Below are 26,931 nucleotides of genomic sequence, written 5' to 3' on the forward strand. Positions count from 1 at the left end.
AGTACAGGGACAGCTATGGATATTTTGTAAGTTGGGTGGGTGGTAGAATAACAGTGTGGGAGGCATGGGAAGGATAATGGGTAGGGTATTCCTCATTTCAGGGGATTACAAAAGCTAGTTGAAAACCTGGTGGAAAATGTGATTCATTTACACCAGTTCTGGTTGGTATTGAGTCACTAGAGGAATATTCCTTTGTCGTCAGATAGACCTAGATGCAAGGCCTGCCCTATATATCCTCTCATTAAAACCTCCTCCAATCCTGTCCCAGGCACCTCCAACCTAATAAATGCAACCACTGTGCTGCATTCTGCATGGGCATGAAAATTAACTGTCTGCACAAACGGCCAACAAACTGTGGCCAAGAGACAGCTGAACCACCCAGTTGCTGAATATTGCTCCCACCACAATGTGCTTCAATTTAAAAACTGCTTCATAGCTTGTGCCAGCTGGAACCTTCCCACTAACACCAGCTTTCCTGAATTGCACAGGTGGAAACCCTGACCACAACATATCCTTCATTCTCATAACCCCCCCTGGCCTCAACCTTTGCTAGTCTGTGTCTTCCACCTCCCTAACCGCTTCCATGCTCCCAGTCCAGTACTATACATGCCTTCTACCCCACCAATGCACCTACACAGTCCTTTCCCCACCACTGCTTCTCTCCCTTCACTGCTTTTCATGAGTGCTTCAAACTCTGGCACTTTGCTGTGAATGCTTCGGCAGTTTACATTAGGATTCTAATACTCTCAGCAGTGGGTGGCATTTCTTTTGATCTTACATTGGTACTTCTGGGATTCCTATGGCTGTCATTACCTACATTGGATGGAGTCACCTAAGCTAAAAAATGCTCGTGTGCACCCTACACACAGTCAACTACCTGAATAAGAGCCTCTGATGTCTAGTGTACTCCTGACCTATTTATGTGGACCGTACAGTTCTCGACCCTAAGGCCCAAGTCCTGGAAGTCACTCCCTTGTTTGTCAAAGAACTTTTGAAGTTTCTGGTTCAGTCCTTCCACTCAACTCAGAACCAAAGGGCCACAATCAATTCTGCGGAAAATGCTGTAAATTGTGAGCTTCATTGAAACTCCACACGCAAGGCTGGTCTTCTCAACAATCTCTGCCAGTCACTGGAATGACCCAAGAATGACCTCGGAGCCCAGATGACAGGCATCACTTGTCCCAATGTGTGCCAAAATATGCAGCTGGTTGCACACCATTCCTTCAGTGGTTGTTGGAATAGCCTCAACATGTTGAATGAGGCCCCTAGGCATACACACAGAGTGCACCTTGTGACCTTTCCTGTCCCCAGTGGCCATTTCCCTAAAAGGTACCAACATACACCATACATTTGAACTGCCAACGATTAACAGACCCCTACCCTTTCGTGTTTGCCTCCTCCTAACACCAGACAAAACAAGTTTCCCCAAAACACTGACTCAGTTTCATTTTCAGTGAAGAAAGCACCTCAAACTCGTTGGTAAGGGGATCAGTACACCACCCTGAGTCCTCCCTGGTCCCTGTCCACCCTTTACAGGACACATAGATCTACCATAGGCATGCCACACACAGTCAAGTAGATGGGTGATAACAGATGTTGTACTTTCTGCAGAGGAGACATGGTCCACAGGAGAGGATAGTACCTGGGGTATCTCCGGTACAGGTATCACAGGTACACAACACTCAGATGCCAATCATTTGATAGTAGTCAGGGCAATTTCCAGTTTCTTATGAATGTAAAACAACTCATCCTGTGTTTGAGAGTAGCATTCACAGTGGGGCTGCATTTTGACTGGTGCAATGTATTGCAAGGCAGTGAACAAAAAACTTTAAATTAAGCCTGCTGATTATCTTTCCGAGATTTCTGTTGAGGCAAGACAAAAGCCTGTGGTAAAAATTACTAGTTTCCTGAAACGTTTTGATGTTAATTAGAGTTGTTGGCAAACTCAAAAACAGTTATGATAAATGCAGATAATATGTAGGGCTACTCCTCTTTAAAGGGAAAATGTACGTAACTCAACATATTAGTTAGAAAAGGTGCTACAGTAACTAAATCACGAACTCCGATTTGCTGCAAACTGCTAGTAGATTTTGCGAAGGTCACTGGTAGCTTCCAAAAATTTTCAAAAACACATATTTATTTGCATTGATATGCAGTGAAATTCAGGGGTGATGTGTTCTTGGGCTGAACTGTGAACCACAAATGCTGATTTGCTATGAAATAAATTACGTATCCAAAACACTCATTTGGCAACTTATGAAAATATATTTACATTTGCAACTACATCTATACTCTGCAAGCCACAGTAAGGTGCATGGTAGAGGGTATATCCCATTGTACCAGTATTTATTTGCATTGTTGATATACAGTGAAACTCACGGGTGATGCGCTCTTTGGCTGACGTGAGGACCACAACAGTTTTGTAAGCATCTAAAAATTCTCAAACTAACCTATTTCTCATGTAATTCTACAATGAAATTAGAGGAAGATTTTTTTTTTTAATGAGGATAGGCCTACTGTTCTCACAGATTTTAAAAGAGCACAATTTAGTTTAAGTCTACGACTGTCAATAACAGTACTATAGGTTATCGTGGCACTCATGAATATTTGAAATTTCACAGTATATCACAATACAAATAGGTACTGATACAATAAATGAATAATTACGTAAAAGTGACAAGAACAGTAAAATATGCAAATCTAGAACTTTAAGTCAGGCGATGACCTTGTACAAGCAGTCTCATACAAGGGTAAAATTCCTAAGTCGGCTTTAATATACAAATAAATGTGCATATTGCACGGATTTTTCACTTAGCTGATTCTGTGCACACTTCTGCACTGGCGTGCCAAAGAACTCTGCAGCATAAGTTTACCTTGATCGAAATCTCTGAAATGTACAGTACCAGCAAAGCACATCTTCTGCCTGCTGCAGCTGACAATGCATCCATGTCTCTGCACACTTCTAGAGGAAACACTAGCATCTTCCTCCACCCCTATCCTGGTATCCCTCCCCCTCTCCACAAAATGTTTCTTCATTACCCTCACTGCCCACCCCAGCTAGATTGCTGCTCACATCAGACACAGTCTGATCTTAGCACCTGGTGGCGATAGCGGCCATGGGTGTATGAGTTGTGCTTGTGTTATTGTGGCATTTTCTACTTCAGAAAAAAGACTTTGCTTGAAAGCTGAAATATTTCCAGCAGTCTTTTTCATTGTGCCTATCTGTGATTCCAAACCTCCTCTATTTGGTGATCAGCAGTTTACCCTTCCCATATCGTTGTTACTCCATACTGGACTTTCTACTGCCAGATTTAAAACTTCCTGAAAGATTAGAATTGTACACTGCACAATGACTCAAATCCATAACCATTGCCTTTGCAAGCAAATGCTCACCACAGACTGAGCTGTCCAGGCATAGAGTGTAATCTACAAATAGTTTGATCAGTAGGGCATTTTCCTACAAAAACAAAGATTCTGCATTTGAATCCCAGTCTGTCTTACAGTTTTAATCTGCCAGGAAGTTCCAGATCAGTGTACACTCCATTTCAAAGTGAATATTCATTCCGGAGATTTGATTTTGTGTGGCCTTACTGATCTCCAGAATCAAGGTATTATTCCCCTAAAGCCATCTTCAAATGCAAACATAGGCTTCAAAACACAAGTGTTATACTCACGAGTGGCTTGTGAATGCACAAAAGTAATCTATCAGCCCACACAGTATGCGTGCATCACCATGATCACAGCCTGCATACCAGTGATCTTTACAGAGCCACCATAGTGGGACTAAAGCATATGACATGATGTACCATCAATGAGGAATAAAGCAGGCACTTTTAGCAGTAAGTACCCCTTTGATGCAATTTTGAATCAAAAACTGCATTTTTACATTTCCAAATAATTTATGTATAACATACAGGGGGTGGACAAAAATATGGAAATACCAAAAACACAATAATAAACAATACTAATCACAATAATAAAAGTATGATAATACACTGTAGGGAAACTGTTGGCACTCAAAACAGCTTCCACTTGTCCTGGAGTGGATAAAGACAGGTCCCGTATGGTTTTCGAGGGTACCTAATACCACTCTACCTGCCAAATAGCGGCAAGTTAAGGTAACAATGATTGACATGGATAGTGATTACCTCCATTCCCTCCAGAATAGACCACAAATGCTCAACCGTATTGAGATCTAGTGACTGTAGTGGCCAGGGGAGATGTGACAATCGATTCTCGTGCTCACAAAAACCAGTCCTGGATGATGCGAGCTGTGTGAACAGAGGCCCCTTTGCTTTGAACACAGCATCAACACTGGGGAACAAATATTGCACCTTGGGATGGGCAGAATTAGCCAAAATGGTCACATAATCCTTGGCAGTAATGGGACCTTCCATGGTAAGCATGGAACTCATGGAATACCATGATATGGTTGCTCAAATCATCACTGAACCCCCCACCATGTTTCACCCTTGGCAGCAAGCAGTCTGCATCGTAGACCAGATGTAAACTTGCACATAAGGTTGAAATAATGTGAAACAAGATTAATCCTATGAAATGACTTTCTTCCATTGCTCCAGAGTCCTGGTTTTATGGATTTGTCACCACATTTTCCTGTTATGGGCATTTGATTCACTGATGACTAGTTTTGGAATTCCAGCTCACCGTGCAATTTCCAGCTTATGGAGCTCCTTTCATGTTGTTTTGGTGCTGACAGGGTTCACAGTTCTGCAGTGACTTTTGCAGCTGTCACCCTGTTATTTTTCGTCACAACCCTCTTCAGTGACCATCTGTGATGATCACTGTGTGCCAATTTTTTCGGCTTTCCCTGTAAGCAGTATAAATCTTCAGTATGGTACCTCTTGGAAGACCAAACATTTTGACTACCTTGGTTATGGAAACACCCCACCATACGATCACCAGTAATTTGCCCACATTTGAATTCACTTAGCTCAGTCATAATGCACCATTCGGACTGAGACTGACCCTTACAAAATACTGAGGACACTCCATAAGTTGCCCTTCGTTGTCAAATGCAACAGCATACTTGCAGGCTTGGCTATCATCTGAAATTATGTTCAAGCATTGCATTTCTTGTGGCATTTAAATATTTTTGTCCAGCTCCTGTACACAAGGCACATTCTGCTCGCATATTTCGAATAAAATCATGAGACTTCACAAATACTACCTGCTTTACATATAAAACTTGATAAGAAATTCTGTTGCACCAATAACACCACATCTGCTTTTATTGTCTCCAGAGGAAGTGTTACATACATGTTGCATATTACTATTCCTGGATTCATGTAGAGACATTTGTTTAAGTTCATTTACATGTGCGTGAAAAGGAGTCCATAAGGAAATGACTAGTTTCTCGTATATTACTTTAATAAAGTATGTGTGTAAACAAGCTTTTTCCCTTGCATTTGAAATTTATATGGTCTCTTGAGGTAACAGTACATACACTATGTGACCAAAAGTATCTGGACACCTGGCTGAAAACAACTTACAACTTTGTGGTGTCCTCCATCGGTTGGTTGGTTGGGTTAAAGATTAAAGGGACCAAACTACAATGGTCATCGGTCCCTTGTTTCATAAAAACACAGAGCACAGTGAAACTATCCACCAGTCAGGCGAAGCACTAAAAGAAAAATTCCGGGGGAAGAAAAGCCCCATGGTCCATTGTAAGACAACACGGAAAACAGAGCACAGCAACAAAAACAACATAGAGAACAAAGGCAGAAGGAATTAAAACTGCACAGCAGAGGACTGTGGCTGGCTGATCACGACAATAATAGGATGAGCCAGCCACTCTGCAACACGTTAAAACCTCCAGCCTAAAAGTTTAGGGTGGAGTCGAATTACAACACAAAACTAATTAAAAGATACAGCTCAAAAGAGGGTGATGTTAAAAAAATTTAAATTGACCTATAAAAGCCGCTTGCGCGAATAAAACTTAAAACCCGATCTGCCATAGAGACATTGTCACCTAAAAGAGAGGATAAATCACCCAGGAGATTAAAATCACGCCTGAGAGCGGTTAAAAGAGGACATTCCAACAATATATGGGCCACCGTCATGTTCGCACCACAGCGACAATGAGGGCGGTCCTCTCGACGCAGCAGATGACCATGCATCAGCCAAGAGTGACCAATGCGGAGCCTACACAGAACAACAGAATCCCTGCGAGAGGCCCACATGGAGGAACCCCACACAGTCGTGGTCGCCTTTACCTGCCCCAGCTTGTTGGGTGCAGAAACAGTGCGCCATTCGTCTCCCCACATCGCAAAGACCCGACGGTGCAAAACCGTTCGGAGATCAGTTGCCGGGAGGCCGATCTCCAACGGCAGTTTGCGGGTAGCTTCTTTGGCTAACTTGTCGGCGAGTTCGTTTCCCGCTATCCCAACGTGTCCCAGGGTCCATATGAACACCACCGAACGACCACGCTGTTCAAGAGCGTGAATGGACCCCTGGATGGCACCAACAATGGGATGGTGTGGGTAGCACTGGTCAAGAGCCTGCAGACTACTGAGCGAGTCACTGCGAATGATGAAGGACTCTCCAGTGCTGGTACGAATATGCTCAAGGGCACGAAAAATGACTGTCAGTTCTGTGGTGTAAACACTGCAGCCTTCCGGCAAGGAGCGCTGGTCGACATAGTCCGCATGAGCATAAGCGTACCCCACACGGCCATCAACCATCGAGCCATCAGTATAGATAACCTCCGAGGCATGGTATGCGCTCAGGAGAGCAAGGAATTGGCGGCGCAAGACTGCAGGAGGAACTGAATCGTTTGGCCATTGGGAAAGTTCCAGCCGAAGCTGCGGCCGACGAATACACCAAGGTGGTGTATGTGGGCGGACCTGGAAAGCAGATGGAAGAGGCAAACACTCGAGTTCATTAAGGAGCGACCAAACACGGATCCCAATTGTATGGCCTGATCGCGGCTGTCGGTGTGGGATATGGACTGCCGCATTTTCAAAAAGGAGACGATAGTTAGGGTGATGGGGCGAACAACGGATGTGGGCAGCATAGTTGGCTAACAGTTGTTGACGCCGAATACGAAGTGGAGGAACCCCAGCCTCAGCAAGGAGGCTATGAACAGGACTGGTGCGGAATGCTCCTGTCGCCTGTCAAACCCCACAGTGGTGAACGGGATCCAGCGGTTGCAACGCTGAGGGCGACGCTGAGCGATACGCCACACTCCCATAATCCAGTCGGGACAGCACAAGGGCTTTGTAGAGCTGCAGCAGCGTGTGATGATCTGCACCCCAAGTTGTGTTGCTCAGGCAGCGGAGGGCATTCAGATGCTGCCAGCACTGACGCTTGAGCTGACGAATATGTGGAAGCCAAGTAAGCCGGGCATCGAACAGCAATCCCAGAAAACGGTAAGTGTCAACAACCCTGAGCATGGCATCCTGAAGATAGAGCTCAGGGTGGGGATGGGCAGTTCGACGCTGACAAAAGTGCATAACACAAGTCTTCGCAGGAGAAAATTGAAAGCCATGGGCTAGGGCCCACGCCTGCGCCTTGCGTATGGCTTCCTGCAACCGACGTTCTGCAACACCAATGGTGGAGGAGCTGAAAAAGATGCAGAAATCGTCAGCATATAACGTGGGTGAGACAGACGACCCTACTGCTGCTGCAAGGCCATTAATGGCCACAAGGAAAAGGGGCACGCTCAATACAGAGCCCTGTGGAACGCCGTTCTCCTGGATATGAAGTGAACTATGGGATTTGCCAATTAAAACGCGGAATGTCCGAACAGATAAAAAATTCTGAAGAAAAATGGGGAGAAAGCCCCGGAGACCCCACCCATGCAACGTGGCGAGAATATGGTGCCGCCACGTCGTGTCATATGCTCTGGAGAGATCGAAAAAGATGGAGACGAGGTGTTGGTGCCTGGAAAAAGCAGTGCGGATTGCAGACTCAAGGAAGACCAAAGTATCGGCGGTGGAACGGCCCTGACGGAAGCCGCTCTGGCACGGAGCCAGAAGACCCCGAGACTCGAGCAGCCAACACAGCCGTCGACTCACCATGCGTTCCAGTAGCTTGCACAGAGTGTTTGTCAAGCTGATGGGCCGATAGCTATCCACATTAAGTGGGTCCTTACCAGGCTTCAGCACCGGGACGATGGTACTCTCTCGCCACTGCGACGGAAAGACACCATCGCCCCATATGCGGTAGAAGGGGGCAAGAACACACCACTGACAGTCCGGGGACAGGTGTTTGAGCATCTGATTGTGGATGCCATCTGGCCCAGAGGCTGTATCAGGGCACTGTGCCAGGGCACTTTGGAGTTCCCGCAAACTAAATGGGGTGTTATACGCCTCAGGGTGGCGAGAAGCAAAAGAAAGCCGTTTGCATTCCTCCTGGCGTTTTAGCGTGCGAAACGCGGGCGGGTAATTCCCCGACGCAGAGGCCCAAACATAGTGCTGTGCGAAATGCTCGGCGATTGCATCGACATCGGTGGATAGCGCCCCATTGACGGTAAGCCCTGTGACACCTGTAGAGTGCTGCAATCCAAAGATGCACTGAATCTTCATCCACACCTGGGAGGGTGAAGTCCGGGAACCAATGGTGGAAACGTACCTCTCCCAGCACTCCTGTTTCCGCCTCTTGATGAGCCGCCGTGCCTGAGCACGGAGACGTTTGAAGAAAATGAGGTTCTCAAAGACGGGTGCCGCTTATGTCGCTGAAGAGCCCGCCAACGTTCTTTAATGGCTTCAGCGACCTCCGGAGACCACCAAGGCACTGACTTTCGCCGGGGGCACCCTAACGAATGAGGAATGGTACGTTCCGCAGTGGAAACAATCGCTGCAGTCAGTGTCTCAACCGCCACATCGATGGTACCGTGGGGGAGAGATTCAAAAGTGGCAGCAGAGGAGAACGTTTCCCAGTTTGCCTTGCTAAATGCCCATCTAGGCAGGCGTTCATGGGATCGACGCTGGGGTAGTGAAAGGAAGATGGGAAAATGGTCACTACCACACAAGTCGTCATGGACTCTCCAGTGGACCGATGGTACAAGCCCTGGGCTGCACAACGACAGATCTATGGCCGAGAACGTGCCATGCGCCACACTGAAATGCGTGGCAGCGCCAGTGTTTAAGAGGCAGAGGTCGAGTTGGGAGATGAGATTCTCGACATCTCTGCCTCGGCCAGTAATCTTCGATCCAGCCCACAGGGGATTGTGGGCGTTAAAATCCCCAAGGAGAAGAAAAGGCGTGGGAAGTTGGGCGACAAGTGCAGCCAATTCGGTCAGGGAGACTGTACCACCTGGAGGGAGATAGACACTGCAGATGGTTATGTCCTGGGTAGTCCTTACGCGGACAGCCACAGCTTCCAATGATGTTTGAAGGGGCACAGGAGCACTATATACAGAGGTAAGGACATACACGCAGGCTCCACCTGACACACTATTGTATGTGCTACAGTTGCAGTAATAACCCCTGTATCCACGGAGGACAGGGGTCCACATTGCCGGGAACCAGGTTTCCTGGAGGGCAATGCATAAAGTAGGTGTCATGCTTAGAAGCTGACGTAGCTCAGGTAGATGGCTAAAATAACCGCCACAATTCCACTGGAGGATTGTACAAAGCGTGTCCTGTAGGGGCATTCAGGCACTGAAAAGGCAAATTACTTTGCAGGGTCACATGCTGCCACCGACTGAGTGACGGACGTCGCTACGGCCATCGTTTCTGAGGAGACGGCGAGATCCAGGTCATCAGGGGACGCAAAGAGCTCAACCTCATGCTCAGAGGCTGAGCTGACAGGAAGCGTTGGTGCGGGAACCACTGGGTCCTTATCCTTCTTGGAGAGCTTCCTCTTCTCTCTCTTGTCTTTGGGAGGAGGGTTGGCATGCTGGGAGGGCTTTCCTGATGCATTATCAGGAACAGAGGAAGAGCATGAAGCCCTTCGACCAGCAGCTGGTGGCTTCTTCAGCCACTGGCTAGTGTCTTGTGAGACACTGGGGAAGTCCTTGGAAGGGACTCCCCCAAGGGATCCCTTCCGAACAAGTGAAGCCGGAGGAGGCTGTTGCGTCTCCGGCTGAGCAGCCGGAGAGAGCTGTCACTTCCCCGGCTGAGGAGCCGGAAAGGGCTGTCGCTGCTCTGGCTGAGAGGTGGGGACTGATGTCCCCGGTTGCTTGGGGCGCACTGCTCCCAAACGGGGTGTTTTGGGAGCAGTGGAAGAGAGAGTGGCCTGTCCCAGCGGTGGGGCAGACGTTACTTGATTTCTCTGTGGGCCAACGGAGAAGGGAGTCTGTGCAGGAGCTGGTGGCGGCAGTGTGACGGTAGCATAACTCCTCAACATAGGTGTGGGGTTGAGTCGTTCTAGCTTCTTCTTTGCCTCTTGGTAAGTTGAACGGTCCAAGGTCTTAATTTCTTGTATCTTCCGCTCTCGTTGCACAGTCTGATGAGCAGGGAGAATGATGCTCCCCACAGTTAACGCAGGTGGGAGGCGGAGCACATGGAGCATTAGGATGCGGAGGTCGTCCACAATCACGACACGTGGGGCTGGCAGTGCACCTGGAGGACATGTGTCTGAATTTCCAGCACTGGAAGCATCGCATAGGGAGCGGGACATAGGGCTTGACATCGCACCGGTAGATCATGACCTTGACTTTCTCAGGCAAGCAGTTGCCCTCAAAGGCCAGGATGAAAGCACCGGTAGCGACCCTATTATCCTTCGGCCCCCTAAAGACACGACGGACAAAGTGTACACCTCGTCGTGCCAGGTTCTCACATAGCTCGTCATCAGACTGTAGGAGAAGATCTTTATGAAAAATAATCCTCTGGACCAAATTTAAGGACTTATGGGGAGTGACAGTAACGGGGATGTCACCGAGCTTCTCACAGGCGAGTAATGCCTGGGACTGTGCAGATGAAGCTGCTTGTATCAGAATGGCCCCGCTCCTCAGTTTGGAAAGAGACGCCACTTCCCCAAACGTATCTTTGAGATTGTGCACAAAGAAAAGAGGCTTAGTCCCCAAAAACGAATCCCCATCAGTTCTGCTGCATACAAGGTATCGTGGCGAATACGGCTCCTGTCTGTCTGCAGCCCTATGTTCCTCCCATGGTGTGGCTAGCGAAGGGAACGATTTCGGGTTATATGTCAGAGCGACAACAACAACACGCTTAGAGACATTGGCGGTCGGGCGACCACCAGATTGAGATTTCACCCGCTTCATGGCGGGGTATCCACCCCGATGCCACCCACTTCGACCAGGGGCTCTCCCCACGGGCGCCACCCAGCCACAGCAAAGGCCACCTGGCAGGATGGCCGTTGCCGGGAGTCCCGATGCCCCAGAGAGACGGGCATCTACTCCTTGGCTTACGTGGGGAGGTGTCAGCTCAGGCATCGGCAGTACGATCCCTGTGTTGCCAGGGCGCTACAACCTAGAGGGTACATGACGACCCCACCAAAACGGGCTGGCTACCGTGCTGGATTTTGGGTGCCATGGGTAGTCCATAGTGATCGTGGGTGCAGATGGTGATGCACGAAGGGCGTAACTTACACAATCCATCAGGTGTGAATGCCCAAAATGAGGGATGGAGGGTGCAGTTACGACGCCAAGACGATAAAGAGTGCCAAGGTCTTAGGGCACAGAGGACTGATGTTGCACCACGTAAGGTGTCCTTCCCCAAAAGGCTCGTACTTCTGTTAAATTTGGAAAAATGGAGGTCAAACCCCAATGGTGACCATCACATTAAAGGTCGAAACAGTTGAGACTCCTTTTAGTCGCCTCTTACGACAGGCAGGAATACCGCGGGCCTATTCTAACCCCCGAACCTGCAGGGGGACCTCCATCAGTTATGCTGGAATTCAGTATGGTGTTGGCCCACCCTTAGCCTTGATGACAGCTTCCACTCTCGCAGGCATACATTCAGCCAGGTGCTGGAAAGTTTTTTGGGTAACGGCAGTGCTTTCTTCACAGAGTGGTGCACTGAGTAGAGGTATCGATGTTGGTCAGTGAGGCCTGGCACGAAGTCGGCGTTCCAAAACATCCGAAAGGTGTTCTATAGGATACAGGTCGGGACACTGTGCAGGCCAGTCCATTACAGGGATGTTGTTGTGTAACCATTCTGTCACAGGCCTTGCATTATGAACAGGTGCTTGATTGTGTTGAAAGATGCAATCACCATCCCCGAATTGCTCTTCACCAGTGGGAAGCAAGAAGGTGCTTAGAACATCAACGTAGGCCTGTGCTGTGATAGTGCCATGCAAAACAACAAGGGGTGCAAGGCCCCTCCTGGAAAAACACAACCACACCATAACACCACCACCTCCAAATTTTACTGTTGGTACTACACACATTGGCAGATGACGTTCACTGGGCTTTTGCCATACCCACACCCTACCATTGGATAACCACATTGTATACCGTGATTTGTCACTCCACACAATGTTTTCCCACTGTTCAATTGTCCAATGTTTACGCTCTTTATGCCAAGCGAGGCATCGTTTGGCATTTACCGGTGTGATGTGTGGCTTATGAGCAGCCGCTCCACCATGAAATCCAAGTTTTCTCACCTCCTGCGTAACTGTCATAGTAGTTGCAGTGGATCGTGATGCACTTTGGAATTTCTGTGTGATGGTCTGCATAGATGTCTGCCTATTACACATTACAACCCTCTTCAACTGTTGGCGGTCTCTGTCAGCCAACAGATGAGGTCGGCCTGTATGTGTCCCATTCTGATCTCTTACGATGTCTAATAACTACTAAGGTCACTGATATGGAGTACCTGGCTGTAGGTGGCAGCACAATGCACCTAATATGAAAAATGTATGTATTTGGGGATGTCTGGATACTTTTGATCACATAGTGTACGTCATACCCATATGGACGCTTTGTGATGGAAAAAAAAAAAAGAATGAAAATGATCTTATGGCATTGTTGGCTGGGAGGCCCCATGCGGGGGAGTTCAGCCGCAATGTTGCAAGTCCCTCTTAGTTGACGCCACTTTGGTGACTTGCGAGTCAATGATGATAAAAGACACAAAACCCAGTCATCTCGAGGCAGATAAAATCCCTGACTCCACCGGGAATCAAACCCGGGACCCCGGCCGCGGGAAGCGAGAACACTACCGCAAGACCACGAGCTATGGACCGTGATGGAAAATATACATCATTAGTAACATAGCACATTCAAGTGATCCCTTTTTCATACCATGAAAGGCAAATTGGGTTGTGTTTCATCTGTGTAGTCAACTCAGTGCTGTTGGGGAATTTAGAGAAATGTTTGGAGGAATATTCTCCTAGCAACACTGCCACACTGAAATTCTACCTCCTAATATCATGTACAGTAGAGAGAACATTTTCAGTCTAGAAAACAATTATTTCACCTGATGTGAGGAAGGTATCTATTCCACAGAGTTTTGGAAAATTCACTGTCACAAAGAGCAAGTGTCAATACCGTAAGCTCCTTACCGAACATTACAGGTGATACTACAGTATTCCCATGCCTGTGGAACATGTAGTTTAAAATTTAATCCTTATGTGAACTTATTTTCAGTATTCAAAAAGCGATTCCTACATATACTGAATTGTTTGAGTATTTGATAGCTGTTGAGCATGTTAATGGAACTTTTCAGGTGGATATCAATGCCCAGCATGCCCAGAGATAATGCTCTTGCAACTTATTGTCAACTTTTGGACTTTGAGAAAGGTTGAGCTATTGACATGATGGACATGGGAGCATCATACTGACAGATCAAACAACTGCACAGTGACTGCAGGAAGAGTGGTGACCAGATGAAGTCAGAGAACAGTGCGGCCTTTAGACTAGGCAGTAGTCCCAGAAGAATTGCACCATGAGAAACTCATAGAATTGCTTGGTTGACTCCAATGGATGGATTACAACAACAGCTGAAATCTGGACAGAGATTACAGGCAATTTGTCACCAAGAACTGTCAAGAAAATATGGGTTGAAACTTGGGTTTAGGCCTTGCATTGATACCTACATCTACATCTACATCTACATGCAAACTCTACAATCCACTACATGGTTCCAAATGAGATTTTCACTCTGCAGCAGAGTGTGTGCTGATATGAAACTTCCTGGGAGATTAAAACTGTGTGCCAGACTGAGACTCGAACTTGGGACCTTTGCCTTTCACGGCCAAGTGCTTGCCCTTGAAAGGCAAAGGTCCCGCACACAGTTTCAATCTGCCAGGAAGTTTCACTACATGGTGTTTGGCAGAGGGTACCCTGTACCACTAATAGTTATTTCCTTTTCTGCTCCATTTGCAAATAGAGTGAGGGGAAAAATGACTGTCTATATACCTCCTTATGAGCTCTAATCTCTCTAGTCTTATCTCCATGGTCCTTACACAAAATGTATGTTGGTGGCAGTAGAACCACTAAGCAGTCAGCCTCAAATGCCAGTTCTCTAAATTTTCTCTATAGCTCTCCTCAAAAATAACATCACCTCCCCTCCAGTGATACCCATTTGAGTTCCCGAAGCATCCCCATAATACCTGTATGTTGTTAAAACCTACTGGTAACAAATCTAGCAACCACCATTTCCTAAAATTCTTCCAGTAAACTGAAGTCAAACATTCACCTTTCCTACTACAGTCCTTAAATGCCCAATTCCCTTTCATACTGCTTTGCAACATTATGCCTAGATATTTAATCAATGGGACTGTGTCAAGCAACATTCTACTAACACTGTATTAAAATATTATGGGTTTGTTTTTTCTACTCATTTGCATTAACTTACATTTTTCTATGTTTAAAGCTACCTGTCATTCTTCACACCAACTGGAAATTTTGTCTAAGTCATCTTGTATCCTCCTATGGTCACTCAATGAGGACACCTTCCCACACACCACAACAGGATCATTTAGTAATCGTAAAAGATCTTACGGAGATGATAGATAAACTCAGGTGGAAGACTCTGCAGGAGAGACGCTCAGTAGCTCGGTACAGGCTTTTGTTGAAGTTTCGAGAACATACCTTCACCGAAGAATCAAGCAGAATATTGCTCCCTCCTACGTATATCTCACGAAGAGACCATGAGGATAAAATCAGAGAGATTAGAGCCCACACAGAGGCATACCGACAATCCTCCTTTCCACGAACAATACGAGACTGGAATAGAAGGGAGAACCGATAGAGGTACTCAAGGTAGCCTCCGCCACACACCGTCAGGTGGCTTGCGGAGTATGGATGTAGATGTAGACGTAGATCATCAGCTAACAGCCACAGATTGCTGCTAGCCTTGGCCACCAGATCATTTTTGTATATAGAAAATAACAGCAGCCCCATCACATGTCGCTGGGGAACTCCTGAAGATGTCTCTTATGAACACTTGCCACTGAGGACAACATACAGGGCTCTGTTAGTTTATGTCTTCAAGCCACTTGCACATCTGGAATCCTATTCTGTAAGCTTGTATCTTCATTAACCCTTTAACTGCTCTGGACGCGTTAACGCGCATGCCTTTGTACCTGTCCCTGTGTGCTCTGAACATGTTTACGCGCACCACCAGTCCTTCTACCTGGTACTCTGAATGTGCAGATACATTCAGAGTATCAGGTAGAAGGACTGGTGGCACGCATAAACACGTTCAGAGCACACAGGGACAGGTACAAAGGCACGTGCGTTAACACGTCCAGAGCAGTTAAAAGTTTAACAGTCAGCACTGTGTCAAATGATTTATGGAAATCTAGGATTATGGACTCCACCTGCTGCACTTCATGCACAGTTTGCAGGATCTCATATGAGAAAAGGGGAAACAGAGTATCACTTCAGCAATGCTTTCTAAAACCATGCTGATCTTGGACAGAAGCTTTTCCTTCTCAAAGAAATTTATTACATTCAAACTGAGAATATGTTCAAATATTCTGCAATACACCAATTTTTAAGATATTTGTCTATAATTTTGTGGGTCTATTCTTTTACCGTTCTTACATGCAAGGAGGCATCTGAGCTTTTTTCCAGTTGCTTGGGACGGGTAAGAGATTCATGATAAATCCAAGCTAAGTAAGAGGCCGATGCTGTGGAGTACTCTTTGTAACACCAAATTCGGATTCCATCAGGACCTGCTGAGTTGTTTGCTTTCAACTCTTTCAGTTGTTTCTCTACACCAGGGATGCTTATTACTATATCCTCCATACAAGAGCCTGTGCTTTGGTCGAACAATGATACATTAGTACAGTTCTCTTGCAGAAACGATTTCTTAAATGCAAAGTTTAAAGCTTTGGCTTTACTTTTGTTATCTTCTATTGCCACAACAGACTGGTCAGCAAGTGACTGGATGGAAGCCTTAGCCCTCTTAGTGATTTTATGCGAGACTAGAATTTTTTTGTGTTCTCAGCAAGCTGTATTGCTAAGAGACGATGGTGGAAGTTGCTGTATGCTATGTGCATCAATTTTTTTACTGACACATGAATTTCTATTAACTTTTGCCTGTCACCATTTGCACATCCTCTTTTGAATGTTTGCATCGTCAGCATTTTTCGAATTAGGTTGTTAAACCATGGTAGGTCTTTTCCATCCTCCATCCACTTACTCTGTACAAACTTCTCCAGGGTATGATTTATAATCAGTTTAAACTTTGCCTGTAATTCCTCTATGTCCACTGTATTGGAATTAAATGATGTCAATTCATTGTCTAAGTGGGATGCTAACAACTGTCTATGAGCTCTATAGAGCAGAAATACCCTCTTAGCCTCCTTGACTCATGTTTTAACTTTACTAACCAAAATTATTATGATGACATGACACTCTATACTGATCTGATTGATTAGGTCAGGTCTGTTTGTGCATGCACTGTTTACAACTGTTACCACATCACAGACAACAGATAATTACCCAATGTACAGCCAGAGTCAACTGGAACACTGAGTGGCTTTTTGTAGTGTTCAGCAAGGAGTCTTGCTTCTGTTTATGATGGCCAGAGTGATATCCAGAAACAATCTGGTGAAAGGTCTCAGGCAACAGTGATTCTCAAAATGCATGTCTGGAATCATGATGTGAATAAGACAACACAACTGATTCAGTAATTGTTGGAGGGAAGATGAATCCTCACCATTATGTGAGAAGAACAGTTGTCATGTCCTTATTGACCAGGGTACCAAATATCATATTCCAGCAGGATAATGCAAGAGGCCAAACCGAAGGTCACACCGTAAATGCCTTGAGGAATGTACGGATTTGGTCTCTCTGCACTGCATCCCCCCCCTCCCAGCCACCGTTGCTTTATCACCCAAAGCATATGTCTGGGATGTGATGGTGTGGTAATACACGCTTCAGCCAGCAATATCCTGAAATTGCACAGCTTGCATTTCCAGAAAATAAGAAATTTCTCAAGATGAGATCTGGAGGCTGTTGGCTTCCAAGCCACAATGAATACAGTAGAGGATTCGTGTCATTTTGGGGTCACACTCCAAACTGATATTGATGACGGACATCATATACTACATGTTACGTAATGAACATCTCCACAAGTTTGATAAATATCTTACTGGTGGGAGCATCACGGTGCACCACTTTCAATTTCTGTCAGTGTATTTAGTAATATATTGCAAAAGACAAGATTAATAGTCATTAATGTTAAATTTTTACAGAAATGGGTAGTAGTGTTTCGGTCTTCTAAAAAGTTTCTGTTTTAAATTGGTTTTTTCTTTTTAAACGAGTGTTTGCTGTATTTCTGGTGCATTTTCCCCATTCTGAAGTGTGTGTGTTTCAGAAATTTCAGTGCATACCTCTACGTTTTGCTGAAGGACATTAATATTTTGGTCATAACAGTCATATCAGCCCTTCATATTAGTTATGATGAATATAAATGTGTGTCAGGCTGCTATTAATTCAGAGAAATAAAAGGAAAATGTTACTGTCCTTTGGATTACACCTGGAGCTTGCTCAGAGAGCTTGATTTGTTAAGGCAACAGCTCATTATAAGCAGATTTAAAAACTAAAACTAAAGTAAACTCTGCCTGAACAGGCCACGAAGGCCCAACGGTACCGGCCGGCTGTCATGTCATCTTCAGCGCACAGACACCACTGGATGTGGATATGAAGAGGCATGTGATCAGCACACCGCTCTCCTGGCTGTATATCAGTTTACAAGACCAGAGTAGCTACTTATCAGTCAAGTAGCTCCTCAGTTTGCCTCACAAGGGCTGAGTGCACCCTGCTTGCCAACAGCACTCCGCAGACCGGATGGTCATCCATCCAGATGTTAGCCCAGCCCAACTGTGACTAACTTCAGTGATCTGATGGGGAACCAATGTTACCACTGTGGCAGAGCAGTTAGCTATAAGTAGATTTCGGTTTGGAAATTAGTCTAGCACATATGTTCGCATGTTGCAACGTATTTTTTAAATTGTTTTTGTGGTATTTCTGATTGGATTTGATTGCATTCAACTCATTTCACTCCACTTGATTACCTCCATTTAATCTGAGTGAAGTAATTCTGCTAAATCTTTTTATTTATTGAAGCAATAGTGTTATCAGTATGCATGATTCTGTATTAGGAACATGAGTAGCCATTCATTAATTTTTCATGCAAGAGAGATGTTCATTTTTTTATGTTCTCGCACATAGCTTGTCTTCTTTAGGAGCTTCACATGCAGATGATCTACCATACCTATTCTTCTCTTGGGCTCTGCCACATGGATCTAATGGGGCAGTAACTGGAGCAAGACTTGTAAAGATGTGGACCAACTTTGCAAAGACTGGGTGAGTAATAAATAATTTTTGTTGTTCTGGTCTTTAGTCCAAAGATTGATTTGATGCAGCCCTCCAAACTACTCTATCCTGAGCTAGATCCTTTATCTCTGCATAACTACTGCAACCTATATCTATTTGAAACTATTTAGCATAGTTAAGCCTTGGTCTACCCTTACAATTTTTTTCCTTTCACACTTACTTCCATTACCAAACAGATAATTGCTTGAGGCCTCCCTTCTTTTTGTCATACTGTGTCATAAATTAATGAGGGCTGGAACTTTAATAGAGGCAACTATTTATTTACAGCTCATACAACATAGGTACATGTTTCAAAGCTTTACTGACCTTCAAAGTAGTCACTAGCATTGTGTATAACCCGTTGCCAGCGATGTGGAAGTCGTAGGATACTCTTAGCAGTGCCAGTTGTGTTGACAGTTCGAGTGGCATGGTCTATGGCCCGACGAATTTGTAGCAGTTCTGAAGGGAATGACGTGAAGTGTTTCCTTCAGTTTAGAAATTGAGTTGAACTCATGAGGACTTAAGTCAGGGGAGTACAGTAGGTGGTATAGCACTTACAAGGGAACCTCCCCATCGCACCCCCCTCAGATTTAGTTATAAGTTGGCACAGTGGATAGGCCTTGAAAAACTGAACACAGATCAATCGAGAAAACAGGAAGAAGTTGTGTGGAACTATGAAAAAAATAAGCAAAATATACAAACTGAGTAGTCCATGCACAAGATAGGCAACATCAAGGATAATGTGAGCTTAGGAGCGCCGCGGTCCTGTGGTTAGCGTGAGCAGCTGCGGAACGAAAGGTCCTTGGTTCAAGTATCCCCTCGAGTGAAAAGTTCACTTTTTTTTTTAAAGTTATGATCTGTCTGTTCGTTCATTGACGTCTCTGTTCACTGTAATAAGTTTAGTGTCTGTGTTTTGTGACCGCACTGCAAAACCGTGCGATTAGTAGACGAAAGGATGTGCCTCTCCAATAGGAACCGAAAACATTTGATCGCAAGGTCATAGGTCAAACGATTCCTCCACAGGAAAACACGTCTGATATATTCCAAATGACACTGGTGACGGCATGTGCATCACATGACAGGAATATGTTGTCAACCCACCTAACTTGTACACTTGGCGAATGGGTAAAAAGATTCTTCTACCTTGCCCGATACTACTGCGCAGTTACCTCGCATCGGATGGACAGATAATTGTCTGAAAATAAAAAATTAAACTTTTCACTCGAGGGAAGACTTGAACCAAGGACTTCTCGTTGTGCAGCTGCTCATGCTAACCACGGGACCACGGCGTTCCTGAGCTCCCATTATCTTTGATGTTGCCTATCGTGTGCATGGACTACTCAGTTTGTATATTTTGCTTATTTTTTCATAGTTTCACACAACTTCTTCCTGTTTTCTCTATTGATCTGTCTTCAGTTTTTCAAGGCGTATCCACTGTGCCAACTTATAACTAAATCTGAGGGGGGTGTGATGGGGAGGTTCCCTTGTTAGTAGTCTCATCAGTCAAACAAATCAGTAACAGCTTGCACTGTATGTGCTTGAGCATTGTCCTGCAAAATGGTGGTCAGATTCTGCAGAAAGTGTCATCACTTCTGTCTCTAAGCTGGTAGTATGTAGGGTTCCAAAAATGAACAGCATACAGACAGAAATGATGACACTTTCTGCAGGACCTGACCATCATTTTGCAGGACAATGCCCAAGCACGTACAGTGCAAGCTGTTACTGATTTGTCTGACTGATGGGGCTGCTAAGTGCTATACCACCTACTGCACCTCCCCTGACTTAAGCCCTCATAAGTTCAACTCTATTTCTAAACTGAAGGAAACACTTCACGGCATTTGCTTCAGAACTGCTACAAATTCGTTGGGCAATAGACCGCACCGCTCAAACTGCCAACACAACTGGCACTGCTAAGAGTACCCTGTGACTTCCACATCGCTGGCAATGGGCTATACACAATGCTGGTGACTACTTTCAAGATAAGAAAAACTTTGAAACATGTATCTATTCTGTATGAGCTGTAAATAAATAGTTGCCACTATTAAAGTTCCAACCCTCGTATTTTCTCCCCTAGTAATCTTTAAATTAACCATATTATTGGTGGGTGGGGTCCATGGCTGTGGGCTGAGTTACTTGAACAAATACAGCAACATGCCACTTTTTGTGTAGCTTTATTTTCTGTGAGGACACATTTTGACCTTTCACTGATCTTTAACTTGCGTAATACATTTCGAACTTCATTAGAATGTTTTTAATGATGCATTTTTAATGCTGCAGCTACCTTTTGTTCCGCAATTTGTGGCTCATTTTTGCCCTTCATATCCACAGCACAAACACTTTCAGGTTCACTGATTCAATACAGCATTCACCATGTGGCTGACAAATTTTACTCAGTCACAGAACACACTTGAGTGCTGTTTGTACAGTCCAAAATTTGGGCATCATTATTTCATTTCTTTAATGGGCAGAGGTAGACTGTGACATCATGAAGAACTGTTCTGACAATCTTACTACAGAAGATGGAATAAATTTAGTTACTCATGAGCAGTCACAATTGTTACCTCTCAGCATACAAGTTCCCACACCAAAAGACGAATAAACAGCTGCATGAAATAATATGAGGACAATGGGATTAAAGGTTTTTCATTTTTAATTTATCTTTAAATTACATGGTCCCTCCATTCTGAATATAATGAATTTCAGTCAGCTTTATCTTGGTGCTGTGTAAGTTCAAAAAGCAAATACAACATTAAAACATTATTTTTGTCAGTCCCAAAAGATGTGTCATTGTATAATTTAGTTTGCCTATTTCAGTATTGGTATTAATTTTCCAGTTAACGTTGTTATATTGTTAAAAATCAAATAAGGATGTCACTACAAAGTCCTTGTCTCTTGACATAAAATGGTTCTCAGTACAAGAGATGCTAGTTTTGACTTTTTTTCCAGGCATCCAACACCAGTACATGATCCCTTGTTACCCGTGAACTGGACCAGCTATACATTGGAACTGCCAATTTACTTGGATATTGGATCAGAAATGCAACTAAAAACTGGGCTCAAGGAAAAAGCTATGGACTTCTGGCACAATCTAGTACCATGACATGAAGTGTACTTTGAAGCCATAAATGATAGTGTCAATCACAATGAAATACAAACACCAAATGGTTTCTCACTGCAGGCATTATTTCTCTGGACTATATATCAAAGTTAACTTGTTTTATTAATTTGTGTCACAAATCTGACTGTCAGTATGAAACAATTAGACAAAATGAAAGAATAACACAAATCAGAAAATACAAAGCTACAAACTTTCCACGGCTATCTCTTCTCCCTGTACGCTGGCATGCAGTTTACAATGTGATGATCAGAAAGATGTGAAAAACAACTAATGACAAGATATGTAGCACAGTTGTGTGTTTTCATTCTTAGATGCAGTATTTTTCTACAGAGATAATTAGTGAATAAGAAAACTTATTCCATGGAAGATTATAAATTCAAACCACAAACTTGTCTGCTGAAGATACATTGCTTGATAAGTCAACATTCAGTAAGCAGCTCAAATACAGTGGCTGGTAATTTGAGAGAGAGCAGAAAAGGAGCCACGATTTTCTTTTAACAGAAATGATCAATTTTAATCAAAAATTTATTTAATGAACATATTCTGTTATAAATTACAGAGCATTAATTTTTACTGATTCACACATATGGAAACACTTATTGGTGATTTCATGTGTGAGAATCCCTTCTGATAAGACTGATGTTTTTTCATGATGTTTGAAGTATTACTTCATAAAAAAGTTTGCATTTCACCTTCATATATTTTTAAATTGTGATTCTGTACAGCTGTAATTTAAATTTGCTTTGTAAGATGAGCTGTAGCCAGAAATAATACAAACACAAAGTTAGCATTTCATTTCTAGCAGAGCACCGAGAGGACTGTAAGAACTATACTTTTCACTCTCTCAAGATATTCTAGAATCCTGGTTGTATGTGGACAGCCAGTTCATTTTCTCTTCATGGCTGACTGAGTGGTGCAAAGTGATTCCACTCATTGCAGTGTACAGGGTGCCCATAATTAAAGTTCCAGTTTCAAAACACTGTAAAAAGTCTACCACTGCTCAGAATGACATCAAATTTGAACAGCATATTATTGACAGAGAGGGAAATGTCATGGAACAAAAACAAAATTTAACAAAAATGAGGTTGGCTATAAATGACAGATGAATCATAATATGACAGCTCTGGTTTGAGTTGCACATTACTCCATCAACATTGTTCAGTGTTCAGCACAACTCCAGCAGTCAACAGTTGTGACACTGTTAGGCAAGCCCAATCACCATGGTGAGGTCATACCACAGATGATGGTAAAAAAGCAGTTCTTAACTGTCCCAAGGCCAAAAATCGCATAAAAAGCAAAATGACATTGGTTTTTAATTGTCATGAGACAGACACAAGACATGTTCAATATACTGTCTATCATTTTCTACCACAAGTTGAAATTGTGAAACAGCACGTCGCACAACAGATCAGAGTGTCTTGGGGATCACATTCAGAATGTGTTGTGCAATGCATAGCTTACATTCAGCTACAGTCATAACTGGAGCACTGAACACAATTTCTTTATTAAGATCAGGTTACCTGGACAACCAGGCTGTAGGGAAATGAGGGCTTATAATTCTACCATTTCCGAAGCGCCTTTGCAGCGGCCACTTTATTTGCTGTGCAATGTGTGGAGGAGTGCAATCTTGCATACAAATGCTCCTACCCACACATCCGCACTATTGAGGGGTTGAAATGAAATAGGTACACAAAATTACTCTCATAGCATTTACCCACAGGACTCATCTCCTCAAAAAAATATGGTCCTACGATAGATAAATGATGCCATCAACCCACACTAAACCGTCACCTTTGCAGGATGAAGTGGTACCGGTTGAAGTGCATGTGGTTTTCCCATTGCCCATATTATGCAATTCTGCATACTGACATGTCCTTGGAGTTGGAAGTGGACTTTGTCTGACCACACAATGTCAGAGTGTTCCATGGCCATTCATTGTCAACTTCCCTGTGAGCAAGAAATTCCACAGTGAACTTCTGTCTCACTGGGTCAGCTAGAAGCAACTCCTGAACATGGGTGATTTTTTATGGATAGCCATGCAGAATGTTTTGTAGGATTTTGTGCAGCTTGCTCGCAAGCATATCCAGTGTTCGGCAATTCCCCCTGCATGTTAGCACACCACTGCTCTCTCCGCGCCCCCCCCCCCCCCCCCTCCAGCAATGCTGTGGCCACATCTTAAAGAGATGTTGGATCACTTAGCAGACATCAGATCAATGTCTTTTCATACCCTGGAGTATCTGGAACTGCTGCAGGGCTACTGGCACACAATCACTGTTCTTATAAAAGAGCTTTACCAGTAGCATGCGACTCTTCATGGAACCATCATGTTGGGTGTCATGGACATAAACTGAGGAACAGTTGTGTGCCAATTGTCTGCTGGTGTGCATATTCTGACACCTACAGTGCTATCTGTTGGTGATGGAACTTTAATTATGGAAACCCTATAATATTACAGTCTTAGAACATTTGATTACACACAACACTGTTGACAGGATAAACTTCGGGGGAACAACAAGGAGTTAATGGAAGGGGTAAAAATAACAACTCACCACATAACTGAGTCATCGAGTGCTTGGTAGGCGAGTAAACAGGACTGAAAACATAGCCGAGCTTTTGGATGAATCCTCCTTCAAAGCTAACAAAATACTCTTGCACCCTAGAATGGCTCCTAGATGACATTTTAAAAAATCTTGTTAATTTTTCTTGAGCTTCCACCTAGTTTGGTTCCGTTTCATGTAAAATGAGCTGTGTGAAAATTAGGCTGAACAGAATAAGGGGGAATGGTGGCCCTGGGGCATCAGAAATTTAAAAAAGTCAGAAAAAAGAAAACAATATACTTTGGAAAATATTATTTCTGCATGACAAATTCATTCATTACCTAATGTAGGAAGATATTAACTTTATCTTCCTGGACTTAATGGAGTCTTATTTCACACTGATCAGGTGACATGATGGGTCAGTGACCCCAGGTTAGGTAGAGTGAGGGCAGCCAAGCCCAGCTGTTCCTTTTTACACCCAGTCATCTTTCACTTTTGAGGGAAGGTAGCAGTTGTGGCATGCACAATCTTTTTATCTTCAGTTCATTTACAGTAGATAATAGATTTAATTCAGGATTTGTCTACAAGAAATTCAAGGTTTCCTTTTATAATCAGTGAATGCATAAATTAATTGTAAATCAAAGTGCTACTGCATATCAAATTTAAAAGCTTTGTATCAATAATGGAGGTAACTACAAATTATGCTGGAAGATCATACAAGTGAAAAGAAACAGATTCTTTTTCAAGAACTTGGGCATATAGTATATAATGCTTCAGAGTTCATTACTACTGATAAAGGTAGCCTAATTATGATCAATCAACAGTTGAAAGGAGTGCCAATGTTGCTGCAAGGAATCAGGTGTGAGTTATTTGAGAAAGAGAACTTCAAATCAACCCATGAAGAGGCTAGAAGAAAGTAAATACATACAAGATTTAACAATTTAGTGTTCAGTGAGTTACATATTTATGTATTTAATATATAAGCTTAACACATAACTGTGTTTGAAAATACAATAAAATAAATTCAACTGCCTATTCAGTACTGGTTATTTTACACATGTTTGATTCACTAAATTTACTATGGAAAACAGAAGACAAAAGTAGCACAAAAAACTCTCACTGAATAGCACTTTCAGTCTTGAGTTAAAAGCATTAGTTTTTGATGGAACAGCAGCAACTTCTTTTAGAAGAGGGAGAATTTGTGTGTGTGTGTGTGTGTGTGTGTGTGTGTGTGTGTGTGTGCACGCACTGAAAACGTTTTGTAAAAAGATCTCTTGTATTCAAATTATATACATGAGAAACAGGAAATCCTTTTAGAAGAGACTACACTAATTTTGAAAAATTTTCAAAACACTTGCTCTGGAATCAACAGTAATTAATTGCAAAAAATAATTCAGCAAGGGAAAATCAATCAACGCTTGGAGAAAAACAATACATCTCAAATCCTTGTTTTTGTTCAGGATACATTGAGACAGAAACAGCCTAGAGAGAATTATACTGAAGTTTTAGAATGAACTACAAGTTGCTATGTCAAAGCACCATCTAGTGACCTATCTTTCCATTCTTCAGGACCCACATGTAATGCAAAGTGGATGACAAAAGTTATTTATTTTTTAGAAATGCTTATGTTCAATAACATAATTTTAATTTTAAGCACAAGATGAGAATGCAAATAGTGCTATTTGTATTTTCCATATCACTATATGCCAAAGTATGATTCTTTGTCCCTTATGAAGCCAAAGCAACATGTTTGAATCTCGGTATTCTTTCATAGCTTCATAAATACCAGGTTGTCAGTCATGATATCCCTTGTGTGACTTTAAAACCTTAAGAATCATTTACAGTGCTTGTCTCCTATTTTGTTCTTTTGGCCATCTTTGGTCATAATTATCAGTCCTGAGATTACATAGAATAAATAAAAAGTTTATATTGGTCATCATATGCATTGCTGTGGGACAAAATAAGACTAAAATACTTAATTTAAAAACTGACGTAATTCATCAACATTTTAGTGCATGTTCCAAGTGAATACTACTCATGTTACAAAATTCAGTATTAAAAACCTAAAAATTACAAAAACAGTGACACTCAAATGTGAAGGTGTAGGTCATTGCCAAATGTAGACCCATTGTTACACTGAAAAACATATACCATTGTATTCTGATGAAATAAATAATCACTTATTCAATAGCGTAGAGTCTATCAGGATTTTACAGCATATTTTCAACAGATTCTAGTTCAAAATGATTAAAAACAAACAGAAATTGTCTTTATTTCTTGAAGACATGCTGGCACTGTGATAGACAGATACATTCACCTACTGCGAATATGCAGAAGTGAAAAACAAGTTACGCACAGTGATTACTTGGTGTAAAATACCTGCTACAATCAGGTACAGAGCATTTAGTTCATTCACTGAGCTAGAAAAAAATAAAAAGATGGTTGTAGCATATATGCTACATAAGGACTGAGAGAGTTATGAATCAAAAATAAAAGTATTCAATGCATCGAGTCATGAAGCAGAACCATCAGATGAAAATGTTGAAAGGATTCAATTAGGAATTGACCAAATCTTGAAA

General features: G+C 43.3%; 1 protein-coding gene across 2 annotated transcripts in view; it reads left to right on the forward strand.

Moving 5' to 3' along the window:
• The window catches only part of LOC126235872 (esterase FE4-like), a 343,826-nt gene extending 318,439 nt beyond the window's left edge, over positions 1–25,387 (forward strand). The window contains exons 10-11 of one of the 2 annotated variants that reach the window (XM_049944776.1): positions 18,568–18,688; positions 21,644–25,387. In XM_049944776.1, the coding sequence (XP_049800733.1) occupies positions 18,568–18,688; positions 21,644–21,797 (275 nt within the window). In that variant the 3' untranslated portion in view covers positions 21,798–25,387. Of the gene's footprint in view, positions 1–18,567; positions 18,689–21,643 lie in introns of those variants that run through there. The other variant, XR_007544824.1, reaches the window with a different exon arrangement.
• The last annotated feature ends 1,544 nt before the right edge of the window (positions 25,388–26,931 follow it).

Source organism: Schistocerca nitens, chromosome 2, assembly GCF_023898315.1.
Source record: "Schistocerca nitens isolate TAMUIC-IGC-003100 chromosome 2, iqSchNite1.1, whole genome shotgun sequence".
Lineage (NCBI taxonomy): Eukaryota > Metazoa > Arthropoda > Insecta > Orthoptera > Acrididae > Schistocerca > Schistocerca nitens.